This window comes from Stegostoma tigrinum, chromosome 6, assembly GCF_030684315.1.
Source record: "Stegostoma tigrinum isolate sSteTig4 chromosome 6, sSteTig4.hap1, whole genome shotgun sequence".
In the NCBI taxonomy this organism is placed as follows: Eukaryota; Metazoa; Chordata; class Chondrichthyes; order Orectolobiformes; family Stegostomatidae; genus Stegostoma; species Stegostoma tigrinum.
The window spans coordinates 47,325,695-47,348,157 of NC_081359.1; the positions used below are offsets into that span (position 1 = coordinate 47,325,695).

The 22,463-nt window shown below is 44.3% G+C and overlaps 1 protein-coding gene across 1 annotated transcript in view; it reads right to left on the bottom strand.

Annotated features, from left to right (window-relative positions):
• Positions 1–15,566, bottom strand: part of LOC125453245 (piwi-like protein 4) — a 127,933-nt gene extending 112,367 nt beyond the window's left edge. The window contains exons 1-3 of the mRNA XM_059646964.1: positions 15,402–15,566; positions 15,040–15,298; positions 10,550–10,597 (exon numbers count right to left, since the gene is read on the bottom strand). Coding sequence (XP_059502947.1) covers positions 10,550–10,597; positions 15,040–15,298; positions 15,402–15,566 — 472 coding nt within the window. The remainder of the gene's footprint in view (positions 1–10,549; positions 10,598–15,039; positions 15,299–15,401) is intronic.
• Between the last annotated feature and the right edge of the window lie 6,897 nt (positions 15,567–22,463).

The window sequence follows — 22,463 nt, forward strand, 5'->3', positions numbered from 1 at the left end:
GCAGGTTGGAGAATAAGTCCAATGGTCAGGATTGGACTTAGCTAAAAATGTCCTCAAGTGGCTTATGATGCACGCCTTTAATTCCTGGCCCACAGTGAATACTCCTTTCCCTCTTCTGCTGCCAGATGTCACAATTGCTGGAAAACCCTTAAAGTGAAAATTCATTTTATATCGGCTCCTGTGAAAGCACAAACTATGTTAATTAACTGAAATTGCAAGAAAAGCTTAGCAGGTCTGGCAGAACCTGTGGACAGAAGTCCACGTTTTGGGTTGAGTGATCCTTCCCCAGAACTGGGTTCTTCTGAGCTTTTCAAGAAATTTCTGTTTTTTGTTCCTGACTTTCAGCATCCACAGTTTTTTTTTGGTTTCCATGTTAATTAACTGTCCTGCCTCATGCTGTTTAAATGCTACGCAATCCCACATCTGTACCATGTGCCAGCAGCTTACACAGAAAACACACTGCAGGTGCAGCAAGCAAACAGTCATGTCTTAGGATGTAGTTTTCATCAACCTCAAGGGAGGCAGCCATCAATCAAGGTTCCCAGTACAGTAAATCAAGGGCAACCTCCAATATTAGCCCAGGGAATTGCCCATGGTCAGGCAACTGATTGTGGTATTTTTCATCAGGGAGTCGATTCCTCTGTAGTCCGGGGAGTAGGTTACGGTCAATCCAGGCATTCCATTACGTCATTCAAGGGGATAGGGCACCATCAATCTGTTGGGTCTGCCCACAGAAACTAAAGGGAAAAAGAGTGGTGGGAGGTACAAAGGGATCTGCAGCCAGGAGAAGGAGACTCAGGAACCTCTTCACTGGGATTGAGGGGTGCAGGCTGGGGGCAATGGCAATTGTGAAGCAGTGCAACAGTATTTCTTTGGGCATAGAGCAAAGCATGGATGGGAATGAGGTTATGTGGGAGAAGGCATCATAAATGGTTGGGAGCAGCTTGATTTCACAGGGGTGACAGTATATGACCACACCTGGCATGGTGGGCAGCCGCAAGCTCAGACAGGTTAAATGGAAATCTGGGGAGATGCAAAGCCTGTGGAGTTCACAGGTAGGGCTGACGGAAAGGTGATCTGGATGTTTAAGGTCTTGCTGACATATTGACAAATGTTGGAAGCTAGTGGTTGGAGTGCTCATTGCCACCTTTCATCGGTGCTGGACATCAAAAGTATACAATGGGAAAGGAAAGGGCTACAACCTCAAAGTGAGTAGGCAAAGCGAGAGTGTTGACCTGTGAGAGGGCTGGGAGAACCCACTAAAATGAGGCCCCTTGAATGGGAAAAAAATTGCACAAATACACAAGCATTGTAGAAGACACAGACCTGAGAGGTCTTGGCTATCCTAATGCCTTCTGTTTGCTATGCACCTCTCTGCCTCAAACATCAGTGATCATCTCATTCACATTATCACTTTTGGACCCAGAGACCAAGTAAAGAACAGGGATGCTGCAGAACAAGGGGCAATGTTGTCATCAGGACATCATTCTTAATCTTGTTTATGTATGCTACAGCAGGCTCTCAACATACACATTGATCCATTGTGCATTGTGTGTAGACGTGAACTCAGGAACCACATTGGCACCGCGTACCCACAGTTACAGGAATTCAGATAAACAGATGTAAAGCAAAACAGTGAGGGCTTTGTGTGTGGTTCATCCCTAAGATTCATGCCTTCTGGTATTGCCCTGTCTCCTTGCAAGGGAGGGGTATTTGCAGTATTCATGTCTGCATCATACATGTCTGTTTGGCATTCCTGTCTCTATCTCTGCATTGTGACAAAGCCCCTGATTGCTAACACTATTGGGTCCTCTCCTGCCTGGAACTGAGCAGTTGCCCTACCTCTGGCAGTCCACCAAGTCCCACTGCCTGGAAGTTTCTTCCAAGTGCAGAACTGTCACAGTGCAGTTCTTCCAACTTTCTAAGGCTAACATTTCCACCAAGGTATCAGTATCTGTACTGGTGAGGGCTGCAGGATGCTTTCTCTGAAGTCTCTGTAATCTCATCATCAGATGTTGAGGACAAGGCTTCCAGCAAAGCTTCCTTGGAGGTGATAGATATGCCAGTGGTATGTGTAAGACAAAAGAAAGAGGGGGAGTGTAGTGGTCAGTGATTAGACATGGTATGCAATGAATGACTCTTATGGTTATATGTACATCAACTGTTGATTTTCTTTTTCCTTAAAAGTTCTTAGGAACTGATTCACAGTCATATCGTATGATGAGTAGCTATGCTTTAAAAGAATTCCATAATTTTAGTAAATTCAGATAAAACCTGTGATGCAATGGCAGTAGTTCTAGTTAAGGGGCTCTAACAGCTAGTAGCTGTAATGTCTCGTTTTTTCTCTTTATGATTCATTGACAAGATCAGTTGAATTCCAGTATTTCTTTATCTGTTTTAGTGGATAAAATGTAAATGTATGCATAACCTGTGTGGGCATGCTGATGGATTATTCCATACCAATAATTAACTTGTAATATTTCAAAAGATGAACATGGTAATTTAGCCTATCTTAAAGAAGGACTACATATTACTCCATCTCAAATTTTGTGACTGGTTCTACAGTTTTAATTGCAATACTCCACCCAGAGTTCCATACATTTATTATGCTGCATGTGAAGAAGTTCTGAATGTCAATAATAAAGTTTCCATGTGTTGTTTGAGATAATGTCCCTTTCTCTCAGTTTCAGAGTTTAGTTTAAAACAATGTTTAGTAAATTGCATATTCTGTACCTCTACAAGTTCACTTCAGTCACTTTCATGAATAAATAGTAGCCCCTCAGAACTCTTACAATATTGTAATTAGATTGTCTAAGATTTTTGCACCCTATGAGCTGCATGTACTTGCTTATTATTATCTGCCATATTGCTCAAAACAAAGCATTTTGCTGTACTTAGGTACACTTGACAATAAACAAATCAAATCATATCAAAATAAATGAATGCCTTCTCATATGATGAGCAGTTGAGAATTCAAAATCTGAACTCAATGGAGTTTAGAAAAATGAGGTGATTTGATTGAAACTTTTAAGATACTGAAAGGTTTAAATAGAGTGGACACGCATGAGATGTTTACACTAGTGGGAAATTCCACTGTGTACAGTAGGGGGCACAGCCCCTGGAGGAAGGAACGACCCTTTAGAACTGAGCTGAGGAGTAATTTTTTTCAGCCAGAGGGTGATGGCTCTGTGGAACTCAATGCTGCACAGGGCTGTGGAGGCCAAGTCATTGAGTGTATTTAAGACAGGGACAGATACGTTCTTGATTAGTAAGGGAAACAAATGTTATGGAGAGAAGGCAGGAGAATGGGGTTGAGAAGCATGTCAACCTTGATCAAATGTTGGAGCAGATTCACATGACTGAATGCCTAATTCTGCTGCTATATCTTACTGTCTTATTGTGTTATGTAATTCAGTTTGAAAACTGATTGTCCACCTGAAGAAGCCTGGAAGACGACGATACTGTTTCCTGAGCTGCCTTCATGAGTTGCTGGAGTCCACCTGATGTAGGTCAATGCATGATGCCCCTGGGGAGGGAATTCCAGGATTTTGACCCAACGACTATGAAGGAATATTTCCAAGTCAGGATGGTGATTTGGTTTGGATGGGAACTTGGTGGGGACAGGTGGTGGTATTCGCATTCATCTGCTGCCCTAATCCTTCCAGATGGATATGATCATTGGTTTGGTCAGTGCTGCCCAAAAGATCTTTGGTGTTTTTCTGCAGTGCATTTTGTACATAGGACACATTACTGCTTCTGAGTGTTGGTGGTGGATGCCAATCGGGAGGGCTGCTTTGTCCTGGATGATGTCAAGCTTCTTGAGCACTGTTGAAGCAGCAGCCATCTAGGCAAGTGGGAATACTTGTACCTTGTAGAATGTGGTTAAATTTTGGGGAGTCAGCAGGTGAGTTGGTTGCTGCAGTACTCATTGCCTTTGACTTGCTGTTGTAGCTACTGTGTTGACATGGTGAGTCCAGTTAAGTTTCTGTTCAATAGGATTTTGATAATGTGGTATTTAGTGATGGTATTACAATGAATTTCCAGCGATAGTGGTTAGATTCTCCCTTATTGGAGACAGTCATTGCCTGGCAAATATTACTTGCTACAGGTCAGCCAAGCCTGGATATTGTCCAGATCTTGCTGCATTTGAGTTTCTGGGGAATCACAAATAGTCCTGAACATTGTGCAATCATCAGCATATGTCCCCAATTCTGATTTTTTATGATAGAGGGAAGGTCATTGGTGAAGCAGCTGAAGATAGCTGTACCTAGGACACGACCCAAAGGAACTGGATGTCCTGGAGCTGAGATGGCTAACATCCATGACCATAACTATCTTCATCTGTGCCAGGTATCACTCCAATTTGGGAACAGTTTGCCGATCCTCTCTGATTCCACTTTGCTAGGACTCCTTGATGCCACACTTGGTCAAATGAAGCCCTGATGTTAAGGGCAGTCACTCTCACCTCACTTGTGAAATTCAGCTCCTTAGTTAGTACTTGAACCAAGGCTGTATTCAGAGCAGGAGCTAAGCAGCACTGGTGAAACTTGGTATCAGTGAGCAGACAGTGGGTAAACAGTTGCTGTTTGATAGCACTGCTGACACCTTCTATCACTTTATTGATGATCGAGAGTAAACTGATGGGGCGATAATTAGCTGGATTGGCTTTTCCTTGCTTCTTTTGTCTACATAAAATACCAGGACAGTTTTCCACATTGTCAGGTAGATGCCAGCATTGTAACTGTACTAGAAGAGCTTGGCTAGGGGAGCAGTAAGTTCTGGAACTTGGTGTAGAATGAGGCAGGGGAGGTTTTGGGGCAGGGGGTACGCTCAGTGGTTAGCACTGCTGCCTCATAGAGCCAGGAACCTGGGTTCAAATCTACAGTCAGGTAACTGTCTGTATGTTATTTGCACACTCTGCTTATATCTACATGGGTTTCCTCCAGGTGCTCCAGTTTCCACCCATAGTCCAAAATGTGCAGGTTAGGTGGATTGGCAGTGCTAAATTGCCCATAGTGCCCAAGGACATATATGTTAGGAGGATTAGCCATGGAGAATGGGGTACAGGGATAGGGTGGGGAGCCTGGGTGGGATGCTCTTTGGAAGGTCAGTGTGGACTCTGAACTGAATAGCCTGCTTCCACATTCTAGAAATTCTTTGATTTTATCAATCTATGCGATCAGGGCCCAAAACCTTTGCATTATGCAGTACCTCCAACTATCTCTTATTTCACGTGGAGCAAATCAAATTGGCTGAAGACTACTATCTGTGACTACTGAAGGCAGCCAAGTTGGATCATCCACTTGGCACTTCTGGCTGAAAATTGCTGCAAATGCTTCCGCCTTATCTCTTGATGTGTCGGCCTCTTCCCTCATCGATGATGCAGATGTTTGTGGACCTCCTCCTCCGGTCACTTACTTAATTGTCCAAAACCATACATGACAGATGTGGCTGGACAGCAGAGCTTAGATCTGATACACTTAGCTTTGCCGATCACTTGCTATTTATATTGGTTAGCACACAATGCTGCTAGCTTCACCAAGTTGACAGCTTGACAAGTTGACCTTAACACACATTGGCAGGTGCTGCTCCCTGCATGCCCTCGTGCACTCTCCTCTGAATCAGGATTGATCGACTGGCTTGATGGGGACATACGCGGACACAAGGTTGCAGATTGTGCAGGGGTCCAATTCAGCTGCTTTTGATGGACCAAAATACCAGTCTTGAGTTTGTCCCATTTAGACACACAACATGAGGGAGAGGATTCGCAATGTGAAGACGGGACTTTGTCTCTATAAAGACTATGCAGTGGTCACTCTCACCAACTGTGTTATGAACAAATGCATCTGCACCCAGCAGATGTGTAAGAATGAAGCCAAGTATATTTTTCCCTCTTGTTGGTTCTCTTACCACTTGCTGCAGACCCACTATAGCAGTAAGGTCCATTAGAACCCAACTAGCCTGGTCTGCAGTACTGTTGCCAAGCCATTCTTGGTGTTAGACTTTGAAATCCCCCACCCAGAATACACCCTGCACCATTAGCACGTACAATCCAAGTACTTCATCCAAGTGCTGATTCATTAGCCATGGGAGGACAACAAGTGGTAATCAGCCACAGGTTTCCATACTCATATTTAACCAGAATCCATGAGACTGTTTGGGATCTGGAATTTGCTGTGTCTGTCCTGCCAGTTGGACAAGGTATATCCAGGGATGGTGATGGTGGTCCCTGGGACGGTTTTTGTAAGTTATGATTCTGTGACTATAACTCTTTCAGACTATTACTTGACTTGTCTATGAGACAGCTCTCCAATTTTGGCATTAGGTAAATGTCAGACGGTCCATCGGTTTCATTTTTTTGTTGAGACTTCATAGCAATTGATACAACTAAATGGTTTGCTAGGCTACTTCAGGTGGGAGTTAAGAATCAACCACATTGCAGTGATCTGGAGTCACATGTAGGTCAGGCCAGTTGAGGATGGTAAATTTCGTTCCCTGAAAGCCTCAAGAGTGAGCTAGATGTTTTTCTTTCTGACAATCAACATTGGCTTAATGGTCATCAGCAAGTTTTCTTCTTAATTTAAATTCTACCATCTGTCACGGTGGATTGAAACCAGGTCCCTGAAACATTAGCTGAGTTTTTGGATTAATAGTCTAGCAATAATACCATTAGGGCATCACCTCTGCTTGATGGTGAAGTAGATTTTGACTGTAGGGAAGTTAAAAAAGATGCATGGAGAATTCTGTTTTGCATCTCACACAAAGTCAGGACATACAGGTGGAGGCACTGGCCAGAATCTTTCAATACTCCTTCAGTACAGCAGTGGTGCTAGAAGAATGTAGAAATGCAAACATTACATCCTTAATCAAATTATAGACTAATCAATTTAGCTCTGGTAGTGGGGAAGCTTTCAGAGATGAAAATCCAGAATAAAATTAGGGAAAGTCATCATAGATTTACTATAGGCAAGGTTTATTCAAATATCTTAATTGAATGTTTTTTATGGAGTAAGAGAAAAGATTGATTAGGTATTAGGCGGTGCGCTTACAAAAAGCTTTTAATAGCACCACATAATGGATGTATAAACAATGGTGGAGTCCATAGAATAAGAGAGAAAGTGACAACATAGATCTGGATGCCAGGAAACAGGGAGCACTGGTGAATAATGAGATAACAAGGTGTAGAGCTGGATGAACACAGCAGGCCAAGCAGCATCAGAGGAGGAGGAAGGTTGACGTTTCGGCCTCAACCATTCTTCAGAAAAATGAATGGTACAATTACAACATTTAAAAGGCATCTGGATGGCTCCATGAATTAGAAGGGTTTAGAGAGATATGGGCCAAGTACTGGCAAATGGGATTAATTTAGGATGTCTAGCCAGCATGGATGAATTGGAGCAGAGTTTTTTGGACTGGGGAAGGCGTATGGGGTGGAGTTCTCCAGGAGTTGGTACCAGGACTTCTTTGGAGTCAGAGAGATGTACTACACAAAAACAGACTCTGTGGTCTAATTCATCCATGCTGGCCAGACATCCTAAATTAATCCCATTTGCCAGCACTTGGCCCATATCTCTCTAAACCCCTCTAATTCACATAGCCATCCAGATGCCTTTTAAATGTTGAAATTGTACCAATCTCCAACACTTCCTCTGTCAGCTTATTCCATAGGCACATCACCCTCTGCATAAAAAGGCTGCCCCTCAAATCTCTTTTAAATCTTTTCTGCTCTCACCTTAAACTTATGCCCTCTAGTTTTAGACTCCCCTACCCTGGAATAAGGAGGTTGGCTATTCATCCCATCAATGCCCCTCATGATTTTATAAATGTCTATAAAGGTCACCAGTCAGCCTCCGACACTCCAGGGCAATAGCCCCTGCCTATTCAGCCCCTCTCTATAGTTCAAACCCTCCAAACCCTCCTTGTAAATCTTTTCTGAACCCTTTCAAGTTTAAGAACTTCTTTCCTATAGCAGGGTGACCAGAATTAAATGCAACATTTCAAACCTAACCAATGTGCTGTATAGCCACAAGTCCTATATTCAATGCACTGACCAAAAAAGGCAAGTGCACTACCCCGTTTACCTTCAAGGAACTATGAACCTGCACCCAACAACCCCTTTGTTCAGCAACACTCCCCAAGACTCTACCATTAACTGTATTAATCCTGCCATAATTTGCCTCATCAAAATGCAACTCTTCACATTTATCTAAATTAGATTCCATCTACCATTCCTTGGCCCATCAGTGTATCTGATCATGGTCTCACTGTATTCTGAGATAACTTTCTTCACTACCTATTATACAACCAATTTTGGTGTCTTCCGCAAACTAACTAACCATTCCTCCCATATTCACATCCAAATCATTTTATATAAATGACAAAAAGCAGTGGACCCAGCACCAATCCTTGTAGCAGACCGCTGGTCACAGACCTCTGGCCTGAAAAACAACTCTCCACCACTATTGAGATAGCAAGAACTGCAGATGCTGGAGTCTGAAGGAGGGTCCTGACCTGAAATGTCAGCTTTCCTGTTCCTCTGATGCTGCCTGGCCTGCTGTGTTCCTTCAGCTCCACACTTTGTTACCTCCACCATCGCCCTTGAGTTGCTACCTTCCAGTTAATTTTGTATCCAAATGGCTTTCTCTGGATTCCATGTGACCTAACCTTACCAACCAGACTATCACGTGGAACCTTGTTGACCACCTTGCTGAAGTCCATACAGACATCCACTGCGCTACCTTCATCAATCTTTTTTGTCACTTCTTCAACAAACTCAAACAAGTTTTTTAATAAGTTACTCTTAGACTTATGCTTTAGTGACGTTGGTGTCATGGTCTATCCTGACTCCCTCAACAAATATATAGGTTATGCCAGTTAAACTAGTACAGCCTACTAAAATGGTAGTCCTGGTAATTTATTTTTATTCATGCATGGGATGATCCAACCCTAGTTGATCTTAAAGAGGTGGAGCTGCCTTCTTTAACCATTGCAGTCCATTTGGTGGAGTTGGACCAACATGCCATCAGGGTGGGAGTTCTAGGATTTTGAACCAGCAAAGCTGAAAGAATGATAATACATTTCCAATTTAGTATGGTGAGTGGCAAGTAGGGTACTTGGTGAAAATGGTGTTCCTATGTATTTGCCACCCTTGTTCTTCTTGATGGTAGTAGTTATGGGTTTGAAGGATGCTGTCCAATGAGCCTAATGGTTGAAGGTGGCAGGGCCAGTTAAGAAAATGGCCACAAAGGCATAGGGAATCAAAGAGTACAGAATTAAAAAAGAATGTTATGAAGAACGTACATAAAACATTCATTTATCTTTGAGATCTGTGGTCATTCAAAAGACTATTTTCTTAAGTCCTTCTATCACAACAGTCATTATGGTAGAATCTCCACAGAGCTTCGTCAAATTAGTCACTGTGACGCACATAAGCACAATCATAAAAATGGACATGAAAACAAAAGTGGGTAATGCATAAAAAGCCAAAGGAAGCAACCTCACACAGGCTGTTGGGACAAGATTCAAACAAAGATGAGTATAAACATTTTAGTTTGTGGTGATGAGAGCCTGGGAATCAATACAGGTAAGCACAAGCAAGAATGATGGTAGGCCAGTATTTGGAACTTGGTTGTGTAAAAACTGCAGAATTTTGGTGAACTTAATGTTATCTCATCTAGACTGCACACCAAATAAACATTCTGACCATTCAAAGGCAGCAGGAGATTACAGGAGATGTTACAGTTACAATCTTAAAAAAGAAAAACGTTTGTTTTAAAATGCAATGTAAGACTGAGTTTGTTAATTTGGGAGTTGAATTTAGTACTTCCATCTTTATTCGTCTCTTGTACACTCAGCGAGCATATAAGATGTTGCAATGTTGCACACTTGAAACAAAAGGTTCCTCAATTATAGCAACATGTCACAATAACTTCAATGCCTTTGTATTCCAATAAAATCATCCCCGTTTTTCACTTTTAATGCTAAATCCAGAGTATTGTAACCTGCTAGCAAGCGTATTTTTAATGCTTAAAGTTTACACAAGTTTCTAGTCCTTCATGATCTGTTCATTAAATAGAACTGTGAGAAGATTACACATTTTAGTCTGTTCTAAGGAAACGTATTTAAATTTGTTAACATTTCTGCTTCCTCGAAAATATTTCATAAAATCCTTTTGATAATTGCCGAAAATAGCAACGTTCAACGTCTTTCAAATATTGTTCGACACGTTACTTCGCACCAACCATTACTTACATTGGTGAATGTTAGATTTTGTACCGCACTAAAACTGATGAAAACTTTACAAGTTATCATCCACTTTGCAGCAAAACCTGAATAAGCTAGTTCTTCATTATACATTTTTTTTTACAAAAAAGACGCCCATTAATACATGTATCGGTTCTGCAAACAAACCAATTGCAAAGAACCTCAACCAGCTTTCTCTCTATCTGTATAACAATTTAGGGGCAAAAGTCACATTTGCTCACTTTTATCAACTTCGAAACTATTGCCTAGTTATGTGAAGGAAAAAAACTGCTCCAGTTTCACCTACTGTTAACTACGCCACACTCTCCCCCGATCAGCTCACTGACACTGTAAGCTGCAAAGGTATTGAGAAATAGTTGAAGGATAAAGGGAACTTGTGCTTGGAGGCAGAGCATGTGGGCAAGATCCTAAAAGGGAACTTTGCATTGGTAATCACCAAGGAGAAGGACATGGAGGATAATGTGATTAGTGCAGAACATATGAGTTGAGAGTTAACCTTAAAGAAGTTTATAAAATAGAGGGATATAGATAGAGTTAATGGTATTTGTCTTTTCCCTAGGAGAGGGAATTTCAAGGCTAGGGAACACATTTTAAAGTAAAAAGTTGGAGGTTTCAAGAAGACATGGGAGCAAATTTTTTACACAGAGGGTGTTTCATGTATGGAATGAAAATCCTGAGGAGGTGGTGGATGTGGGAACAATTACAGTGTTTAAAAGGCATTTGAATAAGTATGTGAAAAGGAAAGGTTTGGAGGGATATGGACCAGGAGACGGCAGGTGGGACAAGTTTAGTTTGGGATTATGTTTGGCATGGATTGGTTGGACCAAAGGATCTGTTTCTGTGCTGTATGACTCTATGCTAATATGCTATGGCATTTTGAGATCAAGAAAGAAGTGATATTGGGTCATTTGAAGAGCATTAAGGTAGGTAAGGCTCTAAGGCCTGATAGTATCTATCCCAGATTATTGAGAAAGGCAAGAAAGGGGAATGATGGAGCCTTTACAAAAGTTTAATTCTTCTCTAGCCACTGGAGGTATCCCAGAAGACTGATGGATAGCTCATGTTCAAGAAGCAAAATGGGGATAATGCAGGAAAGTATAGAGCAGTGAGTCTCACATAAGTAGTTGGGAAGCTGTTGCAGAGAATTCTTAGGGGATACGATTTTGGTGCATTTGAAAAGGCATGACCTAGTTAGTGACAGTCAGCACGGCTTTGTGAAGGACGGGTCATGTCTTACTAACTTGTCTGAATTTTTTGTGAAGGTGACAAAGATGATCAATGAGGGTAGAGCAGTGAATTTTGTCTGCATGGATTTTAGTAAGGCTTTGAACAAGGTTTGTCATGGTAGGCCAATCCAGAAGGTTAAGATGTATGGGATGCATGATGATGTGGCCGCTTGGATTTAGAATTGGCTTGCCCATAGAAGACAGAGAGTGGTGGTGGAAGGATGCTTTTCTGGGTGGAGGTCCATGATTTGTGGTGTTCCGCAGGGATCCATACTGAGACCTCTGATGCTTATATAAAAATAAATGACTTTGATGAAAATATAGATAGGTGGGTTAATAAATTTGTAGACAGCACAAAGAATGGTGCAGTTGTGGATAGTGTTGAAGTTTGTAAAAGGATTCAATGGGATATAGATCAGTTGTAGATATGGGTGAAGAAAATGATAGATGGAGTTTCATCCAGGCAAGTGTGAGGTGTTGGACTTTGGGAGATCAAGTGTTGAGGAAAAGTATATTGTTAATGACAGGATCTTGAACAGCATTGTTGTACAGAGGGATCGTAGAAACATATAATCTCTATATTGTGGAAGACTTGATTTGGCCCATCAAGTTCATACCAATCCTCCGAAGAACATATCACCCTGACCCACCCCATATCCCTGAATCTCCCATGGTTAATCCACCTAGCCTGCACATCTTTGGACTGTGGGAGAAAACGAGAGTACCTTGAGGAAACCATACAGTCATAGGGAGAATGGGCAAACTCAACACAGACAGTTGTCCGAGGCTGAGATTGAACACAGATCCTTGGTGCTATGAGCTAGCAACACTGACCACTGAGCCACTATGCTGGAAGGGTAGCAAAGTGTAGAGCTGGATGAACACAGCAGGCCAAGCAGCATCTCAGGAGCACAAAAGCTGACGTTTCGGGCCTAGACCCTTCATCAGATGAAGGGTCTTCACCTCTGATGAAGGGTCTAGGCCCGAAACGTCAGCTTTTGTGCTCCTGAGATGCTGCTTGGCCTGCTATGTTCATCTAGCTCCACACTTTGTTATCTTGGATTCTCCAGCATCTGCAGTTCCCATTATCACTGATACAATTTTAACCTCACTGCGGAGCCTCTTCCAGGGATGACTGCTCTGATGAAGGGTCTAGGCCCGAAACGTCAGCTTTTGTGCTCCTGAGATGCTGCTTGGCCTGCTGTGTTCATCCAGCTCCACACTTTGTTATCTTAGATTCTCCAGCATCTTCAGTTCCCATGATCACTGATACAATATATGCTGGAAGGATCTTAGGTTTCAAGTCCATAGCTCCCAGAATGTAGCCATACAAGTAGATAGGTTGGTACAAAAGGTGTACAGCATGCTTGCCCTTACTGGTCAGGGCATTGAGTACAAGAGTCAAGATGTCATGTTGCAGCTTTGTAAGATTTTGGTTGGGCTGCACTCAGAGTATTGTGTTTAATTTTGGTCACCATGTTACCGTAAGGATGTGTGCAGGCTTTGGAGAGGGTGTAGAAGATATTTAACCAGGATGCTGCCTGAATTAAGGGATATGAGCTGTAAGGAGAGGCTAGAAAAACTTGGTTTGTTTTCTCTGGAGTGGCAGATGCTGAGGGGTGATTTGATAGGAGTCCACAAAATTATGAGAAGCATAGATAGGATTGATGTTCAGAATCTTTTTCCCAGTGTTCAAATGTCTAATACTAGGGGCATGCATTTAACATGAGAGGTGGAAATTTCAAGGAGATCTGGGGGCAAGTATTTTACACAGAGTGTGGTAGGACCTGGAATGTGCTGCTGTGGTGGTGGTGATGGAGATGCATACGATAGGGCTGTTTAAGGATCTTTTAAATAAATACATGAATATGCAAGGAATTGAGGGATAAGAATGAAGGCCATGCAGAAGGGATTAGTTTAATTTAGGCATCTTATTCAGAACAATATTGTGGGCCCTGTACTATTTTATGTTCTATTTAAATACTGGGGTACCATCTGAGTGTACGTAATGAAATAAGAATGACAATTTTGGTTAGACATTTCCTTCTTAGAAATATAACATTCATGTTGACTGAGCCAACCAAAGTATCTGATTTGAATGCATTTATCCCTTTCTATTAGGATAATATTGGTTATATTACCCACTATTAAAGTCTTTCTTTTGGAACAGTGAAGCCCAGAAAATACAAAATATAATTGGCAATATTAATAGACGTATATTCATATGTGGATTGAAAATAAATGGAGTAATCATTGTTTTAAAATATAGGATCTAGAATTCAAAGCAACCTATAACTGCTGACTTTTGTATTTGTAGTTAGTGCTGTTTCTCTCTGCGTATGTGTACGTTTGCAGCTTTAGAGTGCTCAGAGGTGTTCTCTGTATTTATTCTGACATATAATTGTAATTTTGCAAAGCAATGTGACTTGTAACAATATCTTGCAATATTTTCACAGAAATTCAGGCTCATTATTTAACATTACGTCAGGAAGTTTGCATCTATAAGACTCAAGTTAGGGGAGCAACATATGCTCCTCACTTGCCTGAATGCAGTTTCAACAGCAATGAAGAAACTTGACGCCATCAAGGACAAATCAGTCCGATTGATTGGAGCCTAGTCCAAAATCTTTAAGATACAGTCACTCCACCACAGACGTACAGATTTTACAGTGTGTAATATGCCCAAGATACCCTGCAGCTACTCTTGAAAGCTCCATTGATAGCAATTTCTGAACTTTTGACCAATCTCAGAATAAGGGATAGAACATTTAAGACTGAGATGTGGAGGAATTTCTTCATTTAGTAGCTGTTGAATCAATGGAATTTTCTACCCAGAGGGTTCTAATTCAATCATTGAATATGTTCAAGACAGAACCGATAGATTAATGGAGATAAATGACAATGAAAGGATTTGGTGATAGTTTAGGAAAGTAGCATTATGGTAAATGATCAGCCACAATCTAATTAAATAGTAGATCAGGCTTTATGGACTGAATGGGCTAAACACCTGGAGGAATAAAGGCATCAGGAGCATGAAAATGTCACCACCTTCAAATTTTCTTTTAAGCCACTAAAAACAAATCAGTCACTTGATCAAAGACCTGGAACTCCCTCTCCAACAGAACTGTGGGTGGTCCGACACCATGTTGGCTGCAGAGGTCCAACAATAGGGCTCACTACCACCTTCTGAAGGGCAACTGGGGACTGACAACAAACACTGACCTTACTGGCAATGCCCAAACCCTATGAATGATTTTTTAAAAATTGATTCAGGGCTGTGGGGCTTCACTAGCTAAGTGTTCAGCTGCTTCTTAAATGACTGGTATAGATACAGGTACCTATTGGACTCTAACGGAGAAAGATCCAGGATTTTGACTCAGTGATACTGAAGGAATAACAATATATTTTCACGAAAGAATGGTGAATGGCTTGGAAGGGAACTTGCCAGTCGTGGTGTTTCTGCTGTCCCTATCCTTCTAGATGACAATAGTTGTAGATTTGAAAGATCTTGATAAATTCTTGCAGTGCATCTTTTGTATCTGTTACATACTGGTACTATTGTGTATCAAATGTAGAGGAGTCAACGTGGTGCTAGTCAAGCAGACCGCTTTGTTCTGAATGGTTTTAAGCTTCTTGGGTATTATCAAAACTGCACTCAATAAGAGAAATAAGGAGTATTCCATCACACTCGTGATCAATGGTCCTTCTGGATGGCCATGTGTGTAGCCACTCTGGCTATTTGGTTGGTACACCAATTGTGGCATTGTTTTTGCCTCCAAAAGACATTGGCACATGTGGACTTCAAAGGTCTACACAGCCACAAAGGAAAATTAAGAGAGAAAACTAATTCCTGACTCATGTCTTGTCGATGTTTAATGGCTTTGGGAGGTAAGTTATTTTTTGCAAGATTACTAGCTTCTGACCTGCACTTGCAGCCACATTATTTCTATGGCTAGCCTGGTGCATTTTCTGGTTCATTATAACTCCCAGAACTTTAGTAGTACGAGACTCAGTGATGGTGATGGCATCTACTGTCAAGGTGCAATGGTTAGATTTGATTTTATTGGCGATAGCCATTGCCTAGCACTTTTGTGACACAAACATCACTTGCCACTTGTCAACCTAAATCTGGACATTCTCTTGGTGCAATTGGGCATGGACTTCTTCAGTATCTGCAAAGTCACAAATGTTGCTGATCATTTTGCCATCATCAGTGAACACCTCAACTTCTGACCTTATGTTGGACAGAAAGTAATTAATGAAGCAAATGAGGATGGTTGGGCCTAGTATCCAGAAAACCTGTGGTGCAGTGGTAGTGTTCCTACCCTGACTCTGGAGGCCTGGGTTCAAGTCCTATTTGATCTTGAGGTGTATAATAACATCTCTGAGTGAGTTGATTGGGATATACCAGGGCTAAGAGATTGAGCTCCCAACACCTTCCTTTTCCTATGACTCTTGTTGACTCCAGTTTTGTGATTCCAGGGTATTATTTCAAAGAAGGTCATGAGAGTTACCTCTGATATCCTGGTCAATATGTATTTGTAAAGCAACATCACAAAAAGTCATTACAATAGTTCTGATGATTTGGGTTTGCTGTTAGGATACTTACTGCTGCGTTCCCTAAATTATAAAAGTACTTCACTAATTGTAAAGTACCTCAGTGTGCAGGGAGAAAAATTTATTTCGATTGCAGTTTAATTATTAATCTGAAATGTTTTGCTCTTGGGCTGCATGTCTGATACGTAAGATATATTCCCTAGATTAAGACTAATACAACTGTACTGTGACACCTTAAGCGTGAAAGATGCTAGATTTAATTGCAAATTCAACAATAGTCAAGCAGAAGTGTTTGTAATGTATGTTTATTAATGTTAAGAATAAAGTATATTTCAGAGGAAAAGTGTAAAGAGCCTTGCAACATCTTGTAGTGCTGAGAGGTGCTATATTATTGCAAGGCTTTCTTTCATTTTTATTATTCCTTTATTGTCATAAAGCCAATTTTCTAGAACTTTCTACCAGATAATATTGTGAGAGCATGGCCATAAAGACAACCAGGGGACAAGAAAAATCACAATTCTTCATGTCTGAGTCTTGAGAGTGTGCTTTGGCAAAATATTCAACAAGTTTACAGGCTTCAGCGAGACATTGACAGAATGCAGAGCTGGGCTGAGAAATGGCAGATGGAGTTCAACCTGGATAAATGCGAAGTGATGCATTTTGGAAGGTCGAACTTAAATGCTGAATATAGGAATTAAAGGCAGGATTCTGGGCAGTGTGGAGGAACAGCGGGATCTCGGTGTTCGAGTGCATAGCTCCCTCTCAAAGTTGCCACCCAAGTGGGTAAGGTTGTTAAGAAAGCATATGGTGTTTTGGCTTTCTTTAACAGGGGGATCGAGTTTAAGAGCTGCGAGGTTATGCTGCAGCTCTACAAAACCCTGGTGAGACCACACTTGGAATATTGTGTCCAGTTCTGGTCGCCCTATTATAGGAAAGATGTGGAGGCTTTGGAGAGGGTGCAAAGGAGATTTACCAGGATGCTGCCTGGACTGGAGGGCTTGTCTTACGAGGAGAGGTTGACTGAGCTTGGACTTTTCTGTCTGGAGAGAAGGAGGAAGAGAGGTGACCTGATTGAGGTGTACAAGAGGCATGGATAGAGTCGATAGCCAGAGACTTTTCCCCAGGGCAGAATTGACTGCCACGAGGGGTCATAGTTTTAAGGTGTTAGGAGGAAGGTATAGAGGAGACATCAGAGGGAGGTTCTTCACCCAGAGAGTTGTGAGCGCATGGAATAGTTTACCAGTAGTAGTCGTGGAAGCGGAGTCATTAGTGACATTTAAGCGACTGCTGGACATGCACATGGACAGCAGTGAATTGAAGGGAGTGTAGGTTAGGTTATTTTATTTTTGGATTAGGATTAATCCACGGCACAACATCGTGTACCAAAGGGCCTGTACTGTGCTGTACTTTTCTAGATTCTAGGACAAGTGGGGTTGAGGCAGAATTTTCCAGTTGACCCCAATCTTCACCTAATGTCAATGCACTTTGCAACAGGGTCACACTGACTATTAAAATCTATAGTAAATATGGACTATAAAGCTAGTCTCATCAATATTGATCATGACAATAAAAATAAAAATTGGGAATTCTGGCTAAGTTTCTTCCTTTCTGTCCTCAGGTACTTGTGCCAATTATGATTTTTCCACTGAAATTATGTAGTTCAACAAAGATGAGTTGTCTATATAGCTTGGGTGCAAAAGATATTTTAAACATTTAATAGAATTTGATCTAATTATTTTCACTTAAAATGAAATTTTAATAAAACCCAAATTAATTGATTTTTTTAAATTTAAAAAGATACTAAAATGGCAGATGTATTTGCATAAAATCTGATTTATTAAAATAAATATTTTCTTCAATTACAAGTTGAATTTGTTTCTTTTTCTAAATTAAACTTAAGGTTTCACAAAAATTCTGGTTCATATTTATGTATTATACTTTAATAGTATTTCCACACATTACAACACAGCTTGCATACTATAGACCTAAGCAGATTATCTGGAAGCCTACAAGTATTAATCACTACAGCACCCCATATATCAGTCATTACAAATAATAACTTGTTTTTCTTTTTTCCAGGGCAATGTTATACACTGGTATACACACAATTGGTAGTAAAAGTGCTAATTTCATTCAGAATGCTAACTGGACAACATGCATAGGAATAGTTCTGATCACAGTAACATTTTCCAGTGACTCTGTGATTTCTTCAAAATTTTTTGATATTTTGTTGCCTGTAGTGCAACAGAAGTAAATAAATAAAAGGGAAACTTTCTCTCTCAGTTACTTGAAAGCGGGACATAACACCAGCACTTCGTCGGAGGCTCACTGTTGATGTTACCTAGAATGGTGACTGATTGTCTGGGAACAAAACTTACAGCTCAGTGAACCAGCTTACATCCGGAACAAAATAAAGACCCACTCTTTTGTGGACCGAGAGGAGGAGAGTGCTGTGTTGGAGGTGGAAGGAAGACGTCGGGTTGGCTGTGCACCCTTGCAACCAGTGGATCTTAATGCTGGCTTCGGCCTAACGCTGGTTCAGGGAGCAGCCAACCTGCGACGATGGCTGCGGCAAGTGCTCATGCCCCAGGCCAGGGTGTCCGGAACAACATCCGTATTTCTGTGAAGAAGGTGGATGAAGGTGCACCTGTGGACCGCACCTTCTTCGTGAAGAGGGTCCTGTTGGATGTTGTGGGTTCGCTGCTGCGGACATTTACTGCCTGCAGGATTTCCCCGGAGGAGGTTTTTATGATGTAACCTTCAGGAATGCCAAGCTTTGCGAGTGCTTCCTGGAGGTTTTCAAGGAGAAAGGAGGTGAGGGCCCCCTATCTGTATTGACCACTGTCCCGCTGTTCGTGATGCCAGCGCAGAGGAGCCGTATGGTGACTGTACACATGTACAACCCACATGTGCCAGCAGTTGATGTCCTGACCTTCCTTGGAAGGTACGTGAAGGTGGAAGGGAACCTAACCGACATCATGGACCCCTTTGGCATCTGGACCAGTAAGAGGCAGGTCAAGGTGACGCTGAGGATGGGCACGGACAGGAACATTGTACACCCACCGTCCAGCTTCGCAATCGGCGGGACCAAGGACTACCTGACTTACGCAGGGCAACCTAAAGTCTGCCATGCCTGTGGTAGGTCAGGTCACATGGTGGCCGACTGCAAAGCCACCATCTGCAGGAACTGCAGGGAGGAGGGACACCTTCCCAGGGATTGCCCACAAGAAAAAAGCTGCAACCTTTGCGGGGAAGCGGGCCACCTCTATAGGGCATGCCCACGGCAGGGGACCACCTACGCCCAGGTTGCCAGCAGGGGCAATGCGGGGCCAGCCCCTCCCCGGAGGAGAGGAAGGCACCAGGGCCCTGCAAGGACCCCACAAATGTGCAGGAGGGCCAGGTCGCGCAGGAGGTCCCAGCCCCGCAGGATGGGCCCGAGGCCAACAAAGCGCCCCTCCAGGCTCCGCTCCCCCCGACAACCCGGAGTCGATGGAGGCGGCGACAGGCGACCCAGGGGAGTGGACGACGGTCCGGAAAGCGAGGAGGAAGGCGCGTCGGCTGGCCCAGGAACCGCAACCATCAGGCGGGAAGAGGCAGCTACAGGGGGGCTATAAGAGCTCCTCTGACGAGGGAGATTCGGAGGGGGCCCGCCCAAAGCAGAAGCTAAATATCTCAAGGGAGAAGGAAAGCAGCACCCTGCTTCCAGGTGATGGGAGGCATCCTGAGGCCTCCTCCGACACCCAGTCACGTGCCGCTGGGGCCCTGGAGGGCCCCCCAGAACTTCCAGGCGGGAAGGAGGAAACAGCGCGTCCCCAGTCTGACCCAGAGCCGGACTCTCCTGCCTCCATACCCCCGACGGGGGGATGCCACCCGGAAGGCAGCACAGACGGTTTCCTGAGCCCGGAGAGCGTCCAGCAGTTAGCCCGGGCAATGGGCATGAAGGGACAGATGGAGGGGCTGGACCTTGGACTTGGGAAGGGTACTGCGGTCACTGCCCACAATGGGGGTACGAGTTGCAAGCATTAATGTGCGCAGCGTCAAGTCCACCGCAAGATGTGTGTCCACGTTGGCCTACCTGACCACCGTCAAGGCGGACCTCCTGTTTCTGCAGGAGTGCGGGATACCGCACATCAGCAGATACGGGAAATGGTCCAGCGTATGGACCTGTGGGCCTTCAATCTGGTCGGGGGGTAACGTTTGTCGCTCCTCGGGCCTGGCTATTCTGCTGCGGGGGCACAACTTCACCATCTCTCAAGTTCAGGAGGTGGTGGGGGGGTGCCTCCTAGTGGCTGACGTCACCTACAGGAACGCTCCCCGAGGCTGATCACCGTGTACGCCCCAGCGGTACGGAGTGAGCAGTTGGCTGTTCTGCAGTGGCTTCCACCGCTGCTGGCTACGTCCAGGCTGGTCATCCTAGGTGGAGACTTCAACTGCATCATCGATGCAGATGGAAGATCCAGCGTGGGGACAGCGGGCAGGAGGAGTCAACTGGACGTCACGTCCAGATTCCTGATGGGCACAGTGAAGGACGCCAAGCTGCTCGACGTCTTCAGCACCCCTGCAGATGGAGTGCAGCAGAGGTACACCTGGTCGCGGCCAGACAGGTCTATTCGCTCAAGGATAGACTTCCTGTTTGTGTCACGGGCGTTCTCGGTCAGGTCCATCGGCGTCAAGCCGGTGTTCTTCTCTGACCATTGCCTCCTGCTGGCCGACTGTCACTTACAGGATGACCAGCCGGCCGGCAAGGGGACGTGGAAGCTCAACACGACTCTGTTGACCCCAGAGAACGTCGAGGAGCTTAAGAGGGAGTACGCTGGTTGGAGAACCGTGAAACCCCTCTTTGAGTTTCCGGGCGACTGGTGGGAGACGGTGAGGAGAACATCAAGAGGTTCTTTGTCCTCAAGGGTGTTCAGAAGGCGAGAGAGAGGCGGGGAAAGCTGTCGCGACTCCAGAAAAGGGTGCAGAACCTGCTCCTTCTGCAGTTGATGGGAGTCGATTCACGGAGGACCTCCGCGAGGTGAGGGGACAGCAAGCCTTGCTCTTCACTGCGGAGGCCTCCAGGATAATCTTCCAGTCCAGGGTCTGCTCTGTGGAGCAGGACGAGACATGCTCACGTTTCTTCTTTCAGAAGGTGCACAAAGAATGCTCTCTGCTTAGCTGGCTGAAGGAGGACGACAGCTCAGTGACGTCGTCTCGGCCCGACATTTTGAGGATCAGAAGATCCTTCTATGTCGGACTGTACGACACGAAGCCCACGGACAGCACGGCCTCTGAGTCGTTCCTGTCGTCTATCACGGAGGTCTTAGACGACGGCACGAGGGAGTGGCTGGACCGGCTGATATCCCTGGACGAGCTGACCAGAGCCCTCAAGTCCTTGGAGAGGAATAGGACTCCCGGGAGCGACGGCTTACCGGTCGAGCTGTATTCCGCTCTGTGGGACCTGGTCGGCCAGGACCTGCTGGAGGTGTACGATAGTGCGCTTCGGGCAGGGGAGATGTGCAAGTCCATGAGGAAGGGGATCATCACCCTCATTTACAAGAGGAAGGGGGAGCGGGAAGAATTAAGAATTGGCGTCCCATTTCACTATTGAGAGTGGACTACAAAATCCTGGCCAAGGTCATAGCCAACCGGGTCAGGTCTGTCCTGGAGTCGGTGATTCACCCTGACTAAACCTGTGATGTGCCGGGCAGGAAGATTGCTGAGAGCCTCATGCTCATCAGGGATACGATCGCCTACGTGCAGGACAGGCGGGTGGACACCTGCCTCATCAGCCTAGACCAGGAGAAGGCCTTCAACAGGGTCTCTCATGCTTACATGGGGGACGTCCTCTCCAAATTGGGGTTCAGGGTGGGCATCCGCAATTGGATCCGGCTGCTCTACGCCAACATCGTTAGCGCAGTCTCGATCAACGGGTGGGAATCGAACAGTTTTCCCATCAGATCTGGAGTCAGGCAGGGCTGCCCGCTCTCTCCTGCCTTGTTCGTGTGCTGTGTGGAGCCCTTCGCCGCATCCATCATGAAGGACGTGAGCCTGAAGGGCATGACTGTCCCAGGCAGCGGAGGCCTTCTGGTCAAGACCTCCCTGTACATGGACAACGTCGCCGTCTTCGGCACCGATCGTCGGTCGGTGAGTAGGCTGTTGGACATCGGCGGCCAGTTTGAACTGGCTTCGGGTGCCAAAGTCAATAGGGGTAAGAGCAAGGTCATGTTCTTCGGGAACTGGGACGACCGCTCCTTCATCCCCTTCACTGTCAGGACAGACTACCTGAAGGTGCTGGGTGTTTGGTTCGGTGGAGCTGGGGCGTGCACTAAGACTTGGGAGGAGCGTATCACCAAACTGAAGCAGAAGCTGGGCAGGTGGACGCTCCAGTCCCTCTCCATCGGGGGTAAGTGCGAGGGGCTTTCGGTACTGTTGTAT